Source organism: Peromyscus californicus, unplaced genomic scaffold (assembly GCF_007827085.1).
Source record: "Peromyscus californicus insignis strain IS unplaced genomic scaffold, ASM782708v3 Scaffold_24__1_contigs__length_46423439, whole genome shotgun sequence".
Classification (NCBI taxonomy): domain Eukaryota; kingdom Metazoa; phylum Chordata; class Mammalia; order Rodentia; family Cricetidae; genus Peromyscus; species Peromyscus californicus.
The window spans coordinates 32497125-32510159 of NW_026294535.1; the positions used below are offsets into that span (position 1 = coordinate 32497125).

At 41.3% G+C, this 13035-nt stretch overlaps 1 protein-coding gene across 1 annotated transcript in view; it reads right to left on the reverse strand.

The window, feature by feature from the left end:
* Nucleotides 1–8718: 8718 nt before the first annotated feature.
* Nucleotides 8719–13035, reverse strand: part of Lgr5 (leucine rich repeat containing G protein-coupled receptor 5) — a 136805-nt gene continuing 132488 nt past the window's right edge. Inside the window, exons 17-18 of the mRNA XM_052753403.1 lie at nt 12452–12535; nt 8719–11309 (exon numbers count right to left, since the gene is read on the reverse strand). Coding sequence (XP_052609363.1) covers nt 10222–11309; nt 12452–12535 — 1172 coding nt within the window. The 3' untranslated portion in view covers nt 8719–10221. The remainder of the gene's footprint in view (nt 11310–12451; nt 12536–13035) is intronic.

The following is a 13035-nucleotide window of genomic DNA, read 5'->3' on the forward strand; positions in this document are numbered from 1 at the left end:
GCCAAAAAGAATAACCGAATATTGAGGGAATAGAGCTTTTAGAAACTCTACTCATATAGCTTTTTGGCTTCTGCTACACTTTTTGTTGGATTTTGCTTGTCTGCAACAGATTCTCACTCTGAAGATCAAGCCGGCCTCTAACTCAAAACAATCCCCCTGCCTCAGCCTCCTCAGCACTGAGTTTACTTGCCATGTTAGTCTTTCATTTTTCTCAACAGGTGACATTTTGTTTCCTTCCCAAAATGTGTCAATAGACACAGTTTTGCTTCCTGTGCTATCAGGGACTGTCAAAATACAATTTGAATTTTTTCACTTCAAGTCCCTTCTCATCATGATACTAGGGAGTGTTCCAAGTCCATTCTCAGCTGAGTGAGTGTCTTTAATTTGAAAGTTTGGGAAAACGAATTTAATAGTTCTAGTTGAGTCAAATGCACAGGAGAGTTAACGTGATCTGTGACGGGAAAGTATCTGCAAAATATGGGGCCGCAGGCTAGACAGAAAAAATTGCCTGAGAGCAGCAGTTTTTAACCTGTGGGTCATGACCCCTTGGAGGGCCAAAAAACCTTTCACAGCGTTCGTTCGCCTAAGACCATGGGAAATATCAGATATTTACACTACGACTCATAACAGTAGCAAAGTCACAGTTACGAAGTAGCAACGAAAATAATTTTATGGTTGAGAGGGCTACCACAATATGAGAAACTGTATTAGAAGGTTACAGCCTTAGGAAGGATGAGAACCACCGGATTAGAGGGTGATAAAGCCTGATAAAGCAAAGCCACTGATAGGAGGCTAGGAACAAAACAAAGAAATGTACTTTCCACAGTTCTGGAAGCTGGAAGTTGAAAACCAACTTGAGATTAAAGAGTTGATGTCTAGGGAAGGCCTGTGCTGGGGCAAGAGAGATAAGCAGATCGCCGGGGCTTGCGGGCCGATCCTCCTAAATTCCGGACCAGTGAAAGACCTCAGCTGAGAGGGGGAAACAAAGGATCCTAGAGATGGCTCAGCAGGTAAAGGTACCGTGTACCCGAAGTCTGATGAATGACTTCCATCCTGGAATCCACATGATGAAAAGACAGACTTGACTTCCACAAGTAGTCCATCCTCTCTCCTCCACGTACATGTGCACTGTGGCAATACATCAATGAATAAAACATACATTTAAAGAAGAGTGGACAGCGCGCGCGTGCGTGCGTGCGCGCACACACACACACACACACACACACACACACACACACACACCCCAACCACAAGAAATGGGGTGGGAGGAAGGGGTCCGGTAAGATGGTTCTGTGGGTCAAAGTGAGTACCACGCAAGCCTGACAGTTCGATCCCGGGACCCCACATAAGGAACCTAATGCAGCCGGGCGGCGGTGGCTCACGCCTTTAATCCCAGCACTCGGGAGAAAAAAACCTAATGCAGGGCGCGCATCTGTAATCTCAGCATTCCTGTGGCAAGATTGGACGGGGAGACAGGAGAAAAGCCCAGAAGCCCGTCTCAGGAAAGCTAGCCTGGAGGACACAGTGCAGCTCCGATAAGAGACGCCTGCCTTAAGGTGGCAGGGGAGAACGGATATGGAAAGATGGCTTTAGAACTCACATGTGCACGATGGTGTGCGCACACACACGCGCGCGCACACACATACACACACACACACCCTTAAAAATGGGAACAAGGGGGCAGAAAGTGGTGAGAGACAAGGACTTTTTAAGCAGCTGCCGAGGAAATATTTGGTAGCCTCTTGGCTTGGCTTTGTCACCTCTCTGTCCGCTATTTCTGCTTTTTGAGCCGTGACTCAGGTTACTTGACCTTCATCTGCCTTTCTCACTGCTGGAGAGTCAGCAACACAAAGCAGAATTAGACTGTGCAACTTCCTGCAGAGAGTCATTATTTAAATCGGGAGTTTGAGGGGAAAGATCGGAGCTGGTCAAAGACTGGGAAATTGCAGGACAGACCTTGAACTCTACAGCAGGTCCCTGATTCCTTGAATTAAATTTTAAGTCTCTCCTTCACCACACTGAGTAGACTGACTTCCCACTGCTTGTGACCCAGAACTGTGCCCTCCATTTACAGGACATGGATTTGGTGACTGAATGTTCCAGGGAGCTTATTTTGGGTATGTGGGGTGTTCACTGATGGCTTCCTGATTTCTTTTCTTTTTTCTTTTTTTGGTTTTTCGAGACAGGGTTTCTCTGTGTAGCTTAGGAACCTGTCCTGGAACTCGCTCTGCAGACCAGGCTGGCCTCGAACTCACAGAGATCCGCCTGCCTCTGCCTCCCGAGTGAGGGATTAAAGGCGTGCGCCACCACCGCCCGGCTGGCTTCCTGTTTTCTGAATAAACACACCAGTTCCTCCATGGTGCTTTCCAGGTGCAAGAGAAGCAAGTGTTCTTCCCCTGGAAACCCCATCCCCTCTCGCTACGTCCCTGACGTCTGTGGGGACTCCAAATTAAACACACACATCCAAGATTTCAGATCTGGCATCTGGCAAGAGAAAGCATGCAGGGATTACCTTTCCAAGTCTTCGTTACCTCATTCAGAACCAAGGTTTCCAGCTCCATTTATTAACTAACAAGTTTATAATTTCTTTTTTTTTGTTTTTGTTTTTTTTGTTTTTTCGAGACAGGGTTTCTCTGTGTAGCTTTGTGCCTTTCCTGGGACTCACTTGGTAGCCCAGGCTGGCCTCGAACTCACAGAGATCCGCCTGGCTCTGCCTCCCGAGTGCTGGGATTAAAGGCATGCGCCACCACCGCCCGGCGCAAGTTTATAATTTCTTTAGTCGGATAGTCTTTCACCATGTATGTGTTTCACATTTTTTTTTAAAAAAAATCTCCTCAGCTGTTAATGGACATCTAGACTATTACAGTTTCTGATTATTGTGAATAAGGCAGCAGTGACCATGAATGAACAAGTATATCTGTACTTTGGGAATATGCTCAGGTTGGTACAGCTAGGTTTTATAGGTTTTTTAGATCTATTTCTAGCTTTTTGAGGAACTCCCACACTGATTTCCACAGTGGCTGCATTGTTATACTTCCACCAACAGTAAATACACAAAGTATTTTTCTTTCCCCATATCCATATCAACATTTATTGTCATTTAAAAAAAATCTTAGCCATTTTGACTGGGGAAGAGGAAATCATCTCTAGTTTTAATTTGCATTGATAACTAAGAACATTGAACATTCTAAAAATCATTTTAAATCCATTTTATTTCTTCTTTTAAAAATTCTCTTAAAAACCGGGTTATTTCTTTTCTTGGTGTTTAGATGTTGTTCATTGTCTATTATAAATGTTATTCCTGTCAGAAATGTATAGATGGTAAAGATTTTTTCCTTATCCTACTGGCTGTCTATCTATTCACTTGAATGATGTCTTCCTTTGCTGTACAGAAGCCTTTTTTTGTGTGTGTGAGGTTCCATTTGTCAATTGTTGGTCTTAGTGCCTGTACTATTGGGGTCCTGTTCAGAAAGTCCTTTCCTGTGTTCACAAATTGAAGTGCATTCCCTACCTGCTAACACAGTTATTCTCAACCTGTGGGTCATGACCCCTTTGGGGATGAATGGCCCTTTCACAAGGTTTGCCTAAGACCATTGGAAAACACAGATTTACTTTACAATTCATAACAGTAGCAAGATTACTATTATGAAGTAGCAATGAAAATAATTGTATGCCTGGGGGTCACCACAAAATAAGGAACTGTATTGCAGCATTTAGGAAGGTTGAGAATCACTCTTCTATCAGATTCAAGGTACTAGGTCTTCTGTTGAGGTCCTTGGTTCATTTGGAGTTGAGTTTTGTTCAGGGTGCAAGATAAAGATCTAGTTTCATTCTTCTACACGTAGCTATCCAGTTTGACTAGGATTATTTAAGGTTGCCTTTTCTTCAATGTGTATTTTTAACTTCCTTCTTTTAAAAAAAATCAAGTAGCTGTGGGAGCGTGGGCTTTTGTCCAGGTCTTCAGTTCTATCTCATTGATCACTGTGTCTGCTTTATGAAAATGCCATGCTGTTTTTGTTACTGTAGCTCTACAGTATAACTTAAATTAGGGATGGTGATAACTCAGCAGTTTTTTTTAATTGTTTACCATTGTTTTGTTTGCCCTGGATCTTTTATGTTTCCATATGAATTTTAAGATTACTTTCTTTAATTCATGTGAAAAATTATCTTGCAATTTTGGTGGGGATTGCATTGAATTTATAGGTTGCTTTCAGTAGGATGAACATTTTTACGATATCCATAAGCATGGAGGTCTTTCTATTTTCTGATATCTTCTTTATTTATTTCTTCAGTGTCTTAATTATGATTTCCATTGTACAAACCTTTCACTTCCTTGATTAAATTTATTCCAATATATATATATATACTGAGACAGGGTCTCACTGTGTAGCTCTGGCTGTTCGGGAACTTGCTGTGTAGACTAGGCTGGCCCCAAATCACAGAGATATAACTACTTCTGCTTTCTTAGTGCTGGGATTAAAAGTGTGCACCACCATGCCCAGCTATTTATTTATTTTTTGAGGCTATTGTGAGTGGCATTATTTGTCTGTTTTTTTTCTTTATATATTTGTTGTTGGTGAATAGGAATCTACTGATTTTTGTGTGATAAATTTGTATTCCACTGCTTTGCTCAAAGTGCTTATCAGCTGCAGAATTTTTCTGGTGCAGTCTTTAGGGTCTTTTATGTGCACAGTCATATGATCGGCAATTAAAAATACTTTGATTTCTTCTTTTCCTATTTGTATCCTCTTTGTTTCCTTCTAATGTTGCTCTAGCTAAGACTTTAAGGACTATATTGAACAGGAGTGGAGTAATCGGACATCTTATCTTGTTCCCAATTTTAGTGAAAATGCTTAAGTTTTTCCTTCTTTTAACATGATTTTGGGGTGTGGCTTATTGTACATTTGCCTTTATTATGTTGTGATATGTTGCCTGTATACTTTCTGTAGTTTCTATTGCTGATGAAATCTAGTTTTACTTCCACCATGGACAGATAGAATGAGAGATATTATTTCAATATTTTCCTATATTTATTGAATTATTGTTTTGGGTCCTAATATGCAGTCAATTTTAGAGAAAGTTACATGGGTTGTGGAAGAATTGTGTATTCTTTAGTGTTTGCGTGGAATGTTTTGTAGATGTCTGTTAGGTTCATTTGATTTATGATGTCACTTAACTCTTATTCTTTAGTTAGATTTTATGCAGATGATCTGTCTGGTGAGATTGGGGTATTAAAGTTACCCATTGTCACCGTGTTGGGATAAATCTGTTGTTTCAGATCTAATAGTATTTCTTTTATGATATTGTGTTGTACCTGTGTTTGGTGCACATGAGTTTAAAGTTTCATTGCCTTGGTGGATTTTTCCTTTAGTGAGTATGTAGTGGTGCTCCTTATCACTTCTGATTAGTCCGGGTCTCAGGTTTGTTTTGTCAGATATTAGTATACCTAAACCTGATTGTTTCTTGGTTTCATTTACTACAATCCTTTTTTCCATCTTCACTCTATGGTAATGTCTATTATTGTTTGTGAGGTGTGTTTTTTTTTCTCCTAATCCCATCTAGTAATCTGCTTCTCCTTATCAGGAAATTGAGACTAGAGATACTAAGGGTTGTTATCGGAATGATTTATAGTCATCCCTGCCATTTTTTATTGTTTTTGGTGTTTTTAGACCTCTTTTCTTCTGGAATTGTTTGCTTTTTCCCTGTAATGTCTTGGGCGTGTTTGTCCTTGTTTTCAGACTGATGCACTCTTTTTGGCAGTCTCCTTAGAGCTGGCTTTGTGGCAAAAAAAAATTCCTTTAATATTGTTTTTATCATGAACGCTTTTATTTATCTATTTTTTTATTAAAGGGTCTCACTATGTAGGCCTGGCTGGCCAGGGACTTGTTATGTAGACCAGGCTATCCTTGAAATCATAACAGTCTGCTGGCCTTCAGCCTCCCGAGTGCTGAAATTAAAGGTGTGTGTCGTGGTACCCAGCTCACCTGGAGGGTTTTTTTCCCTCTTCTATAATTTTAATGAATAATTTCGCTGCATGTATTAGTCTGGGTTGACAGTATGTGGGTCATTCTGAACTTGGAGTATAATCTTTCCACACCATTCTGGTTTGAGAGGGTTTTACAAGCATTATTCTGATGGGCTGTGGTTATAAGTGACTTGCGTTGTCACTTTTGCGGCTTTAAATACTCCTTTTATTCTGTGTTTTTAGTACTTCAATGTCATGAGGAGTTTCTTTCCTGGGCTTGCCTATTTGGAGTTTGATAGGCCTGGTTTTTACCTGGATGACCATCTTTTCCTCTGGGTCTGGGAAGTTTTCTTGTATGCGTCTGATGAAAATATTCTCAATGACTTTACTACAATATTCTTTCCCCCCATGTCCATAATTCAAAGATTAGGTCTTTTCATGGTGTCCCCAGATTCTCCCATATTTTTTTTCATGTATTTTTTTTTAAAAAAAAAATCATTGAATTTTACTGAGTGGTCCAATTCCTTGTCTTCTAGCTCTAACTCTTTTTCCAGCATGACCCGTTCCACGGGTGAGGCTTTCTACTGAGGTTTTTACATGGTGTATGCATGAGTTTTTCACTTCAGGCATCATTTGGGTGTGGGTTTTCTTCAGCAGTTCTATCTATTGACTTCTTTTTTCATGACTTGTTTCGACTTTCTTATTTCACTCATCTCTTTGTTTTCTTTCCTCTGTCTTTTGAGTTGTTTGAACATTTTTATAATCTTTCCTTGGGATCCATTGGAAGTTCTCTCAGTTTCTTTTGATTAGGTGCCATTATTTTATGGGATTACTAATTTCTGGAATACTCACATTGTCTCTGGTTTTTTTATGCTGTTTCTGTTTCTGCAACAGGACGTAAGCTAGTGGTGCTCGCTTTGGAGACCAGGCTGGCCTCGAACTCACAGAGATCCGCCTGGCTCTGCCTCCCGAGTGCTGGGATTAAAGGCGTGCGCCACCACCGCCCTCAGCTCTTCTTATGAGTGAGGGTCAAGTGGTGTCCTGTGTTAGCTTGGGCCTCCCGTCCAGATCTACAGCTTTAGCTGTGAGTTGTGGAGCTCTCCGAACAGCTGTGGGCTTTTGCCAGCATTAGATCCAGTTCCTACCCTGAGTCCAAAGCCTCTGCTGAAGGCACTGCCTGATGTGGAACTTCAATAGTCCTTACCCAAGCTCAGGATTGGTTCCTAACCTGGGTCTGCTGCTTGCGCTAAAGCTTCTGCAAGATATGGAACATCCCCTGTACTCTGAAATTAGAGTCAAATCTGGTCCTCATCCTGGGTCTGCGCTTCTGCTGAAGCCATTGTGGGACGTGAAACTTGCCACACTCCAACAGCTTTACCCAGTTCAGAACTGGTCCACACCCTGGGTCAATCAGGTGGTTTTTGTTTTTTGTTTTTAAACTGCTGAGCTATCTCTCTAGTCTCCGAAGGCACTTTGGAAACCATCAGTTTAAATCACTTACTTTAGACAAGGTTGTTGGTTTTAAAAATTTGTTTTCACTACTGTCCAGCCTAGAAATCTTCACTGTATATCTTTCTTGCTGATCTATTCATCTGTGGAGACGGATTCCGAGTCTTTCTACACTGCCCTATAGTGGAGAACATTTATCAGACACTTAAGGGCAGTGTTGTGTGTGAGGTGTAACTAGTGTTTTGGTAGGAAAGTGTAATGGTATGCGGGGGCTTATTTTTAGTAAGGGTAGATACAAGTGTTTTCCCTTAAAAAGATTACATTATTGACGGTGCTTCCTTGAGCAGGAAAGGCAGGTGTGCTGCTAGAACTCGGTGCTAACTTAGATTGTGCAGAAAAGAAGAAAGATTAGGGTTCATTCTGTGTCTGAGACCCTGGCTAAAAGGAATGGGATTAAGAGGAACAAGCTGCTATTGTACCCAAAGACTAAGTGTGGACTGCTCGCACAAGCCCATTAACTAGGCATACCTGTTAACTAGGTTTGGGATGTAGCATATGGTTAAGTCTGATGGACAAGTGGAAACCAGTGTCAGGAATCCTGGGGATGTGTGTAAACATTGGCTGCTTTTAGCAATAATGCTGGTCCTCCATAGTATATAACCTAGAGAGGCGCAGTCAGATCCCATCACAACTGCCAGTCTGACACAGAAAATCAACTCCATTTCTTATGTTTCAGGGAAAGGGAACTGAGCAGAAACAGTGCATTTTATTGTGTACTGGGAGCGCATGTTCTTGGCATGGTCATGAAATGTGTTTCTGTTAAATTTATATTTACAAATTAAATTTATACATCATAAATAATTTAAGATTGGTCTGTTTTTCACACTTTTTTTTCCCTTATTGGATATACACTTTTTTTTTCTTTTGTTACTAAGAAATTTGGAACTGTAAAATCCAAATCATCACTGAGGACAATAAATTACACCATAACTACGACATATCAGCTAGCTAAGGGAAGATAATTCAGAAGCTAAAAAAGTCTTTTGAGGGGTTGGGGATTTAGCTCAGTGGTAGAGTGCTTGCCTAGCAAGTGCAAGGCCCTGGGTTCGATTCTCAGCTCCGGGGGTTGGGGGGGGGGAGAAAAAAAATCTTTTGATTTATTCTCAAGAAAAACTTATTTAAGATGAGTCCAATGTATCTAAGGGATTAGAGCACAAATATATGGAAAATATACACTAAAATGGAAAACGTTAGGAGAAAACGTATGTGTCTGTACTATCAATAAACTTGGAAATATTTTCGTTTTGCAAGTTGCACATTTTATTAAAAATTTATTTTGTGCCCAGTAGAAAAGCAAATTTTGAGTCTATTTACAAGCACTATGTATTTACATATATTATATACAATTAATGCACTTAAAGAAAATGGGCAGAGAAACAATATATTTGGAAGAATATGTCACTGTACATGGTTTATTATCACGTTCTTTTATGTCACTGTACCTTTACTGTAGTAATAAATACAATTCTATATGTACACATCTTATAAAACATCTCATAAATGTATTATTTTTTTAAAAAAAAAATTCCACATTAAAACATCTGATCAAAATAAAACATGCTTATATAAAAATAAATCTACCCAACAGCCTTTTTGTTTGGGTGCCATGAAGCTAATGTAGGATCATGGAAGTTACGAATAAACCCTTTCACTTTTCAAATTTTAATAATTTGGATGAAAACACTAACACCCGTGTTAATACGGAGTAAGCAGAGAAGTCATGTTCTTTATATCAGGTGGTTGATCCAAAAGGGACACAGCTAAAACCAAGCTAAACAGAAAGACTGATACTTTTGCACACTTCTGTTGAGTCCAAAGTGTCACGAGGCATGTTGCTGGAGCCAATAGAGATAGGTGTGTGAGGTTACTCAGTGGATGTATGTCCTGCCTACCTTAGAGCATCTTACAATGCACAACCATTTGAGGCAATGACAAAACATCTCCCCCAAAGCATGCTCCCACTCAGAAACAAATAGAAATCCCACACTTGCTTACTAGGTAGGCTCACTGCTGGCAATGGACTTTCTGAGCTTTGGACACCAGGAACTTAAAAATGAATCAGGTAAGTCAAATTTTACCTGTACATGATCGCTTTAGGAACAAGTTAATTTTCCCTTCAAAAAATGTGTAGCCAGTTCTAGTTCACCAAGGGAGGAAGCACTGAGTGCTTATTTATAAAACCCAGTATCTTAAATTTATGTATGAATGAGTTAAAAAATGTCTCAAATTATTCATCCAAGAAACTAGCATCATGGAAAGACCCTTTCTGACAAAAGGACATAAATGTCTCCACATGGCCATTAAAATGAAATCCTGTGGGCAATGTAGCCCATTTTAAAAAATTCTTATATCGCCTTATAATATTAACCCTCTTCTGAGGAATTTGTCAATTTAAATATACTCATGGTGTCCTTCAATGAATCCTTCACTACCAGTGATTATGCTGGTGAGTTTGAAGATCACACAATTAAAACTAGAGAGTTTATTTTTTGAAGAGCATTTCATCTGCTTTTCAGATCTAGGCTCATCTAAGTAACGTGATGGACAGCTGAACAAGTTTATACAAGCAGTGTTTAGACTTATACATCGCTCTCAAGTATCAGTAAGGCATTCGCTTTCCCATACTAACTTATAGATGTTTACTTGTATTGTAAGCCAGGTTTCAGCTCAGCTCTTCTTAGCTACTGCTCTGATACAAATCTTCTTGCAGGTTTCCAATTTTTGAAAACGTTGCCCTCACAGATTACCTAGAGGCATGGGACAAAGGCTACTGAAGAAAGGTGACAGCTTTCTGTCATTGGATAAGCTGGTGATGACCCAGAATTGGAAGGCAAGTCATAGGCTATGCTGGCATGCGTAAAGGCTACCAAGGCTTGGGTTGAGTCGCAGGATCGTTTTTCAACATCATCAGAGTTAATGGACAGCAGACTTGGGTGCTTTGATCTCGTCCAGAAATGGGTTTGCTTTCCTAGGCTGCCCATATCCTCCTTAAAATGGGGGTTGAAGACGATATAGAGAAGGGGATTGAGACATGCAGGCAGTGGGACAATCACTAGGAGTATGAACTTAATTACTTCAGGACTGATAAACGTGAGGTTTAGCAAAGAGGAGAAGGATAGGAAAGCCACGGGGCAGTAAAGGATACAGTTGGTGAAGAGCAACAAGGCAATGTGTTTCACCATAGAACAGTCCCAAAGATTCTCCAGGTCCCCTTTGTCCAAATTGCAGTAGAGCTTGGTGTACGCAATGGTCATTATGAGGAAACAGAGGGAGTTGAGCAAGACGAGAGCCACCATGTAGCCCGTGGTGCTGGGCTCCCCAAAGGGCAAGGGCAGGCAGAGTGGGGAGGCATTATACTCACTGCCTCCCAGCAAGGGGACAGTGGCAATGGTCAGGGCTAACAGGACACACAGCAGAACGATCACCTTCAGGCTAGAAAGGGGAGTTTTCGTTTCAAACTTTGAAGAGCATTTGACGGAAAAACCACGTTCCAGGGCTGCCAGAGTGAGCAGGAAAACAGACGATTCTGAAGCAAACATGGACAGGAAACCAACAATTTGGCAACCGATTCCATCTTCCCACCACGCACCGTGTTGCGCAAAACTACCAAACGTGAATGTGTCCACAATGGCCAGCACAGCACTGGAGACCCCCATGATCATGTTCACCACCGCAATGACCCCAATTAGGAGTTTTATGGAGGAGATGCACAGAGTGGTTCTGAACACGGTTGACACCACCAAGGCATTACAGGAAAGCGCCAGCACTGCTATGATCCACACTCCGATTCTGATCGGCCAGCTACCGAATAGGTGGTCACAGGGCTTGAAGGGACCTGAGTGTAGAAGGAAGAGAGAGAGAGTCCGTATCAGATTGGGGCGACAGATATAGCAAACTTGCCAAGAAACGGACGTCAGTAACAGCCACTGTAACCACAGCGCCCACATGGCTTGCTCCTGCTTCTCAGACTAGTGCGAGGACCACCTTGAAGTTCCCACAGCACTGACCCACGGAGGCCCCAGGTTCTTGTGCTCCCAGAGGATACATAGAAAACTAAAAATAGGAGACCTCAGTCCCAAGACATAGCAGCATGGCCAATGTGAAAGACCAGATCACCTGGATTTCTCACTGAGACCTTGAGAATAGTTTCCATGGTTCCACAGTTCAAGAAAGGGATTCCTAGGGAAATAGTTCATATGAGACATAGTATGGGTGACAGGAGTGTGCATTTTATGGAAATCTTAGAGAGCAAGGAACACTTATTTATTGGAAATAAAATATTATTCATTGCCTTTCTCCCACTAAACTACCTACCTTTTTTTTTTAAAGGAATAGGACAATTTAATGAATTCAATGTTTTCAAAACTCATAGGTATACTATTTGTTTTCACATTTTTTTTTTAAAGACAGGGTTTTTCTACATAGTTCTGGCTGTTCTGGAACTATGTAGACCAGGCTGGCCTTGAGCTCAATGAGACCCACCTGCCTTTGCCTTCCAAGTGTAGGTAAGGACTAATACTAATACTAATACTAATACGACCATACTCGGCAAGGCACGGTCTTGAGCGTGTTAAACAAACACTTCATTGTTGGGTTAAATTCCCAGACCCTAAATGGTTATTTATAGAGAAGATCTAAATTATTAAAAATTTGTTGATTATATAAAGCAAGCCTATGGGGTATTATTCCATGCTAAATAGCAATAGTGCCTTCAAAATCACATATGCCTTTGAGCATATGCCAACTCTTTAGTTTTATTAACCTCAATCAACAGTTCTCCACAAAAGTTCTACTTGTGAATGGAAAATGACCCTAGCGAATGAAGCTTGTTCGTATTTTGTAAGTTCCGGTTGTCAGGCACAGGGACGAGCCATGAGGTGGCAGAGATTTTTGCTCCTGGAAGGCAGCCACAGTGGTCTACAGCCTCAGCGTCCAAGTGGTCCTTGGATACCAACGCAGTTCTGATGTCTCTCTCACCTGGAGAAGGCGAACACTGCACAGAATGAAGGGCTTTCAGGTCTTCCTCGAAGTCCAGCAGGAAATCTTCAAGATCTCGCTCATCTGCAGGGATGAGAAACCGTGAAGTGGTTAGTTCTCTCATGAGGAGAGGCTCGGGCTGCCCGCAAGACAGGAATTGTCGCAGAGAGAAATGAAGGCAAGGTCCTTAGAAAGTCCTTTGTTGATGTTCTAGACAGTCTACTCTGGCAGTGTTCCAGCAGAACTGAGGAGGAAAGGTGCTGTACTCAGGGTTAGCATCCAAGTCCTCAGATTCCGCTGTTCCCTGGAGCTTGTGATGGTCCTAAATTGCAGACCTAAATCCACGCTAGGAACCACAGTTTATCCAGTTGTCTAAGGACTGGGGATGCTGCTTAGTGGTAGAATCTTTGCTTAGCATGCTCAAGGGCCTAGGTTTGATCTCTAACACCTCTCAGAAACTTCCTTTAAGATGAGAGAGAGGAGAGAAGATAACAATTTTCTAACACTATAATAGCTTCGGTACAAATGTTCTAGGCTGCCTCCTCTGACCACAAGATGGGAAATCAGTTTTGATGTTCCTTGAG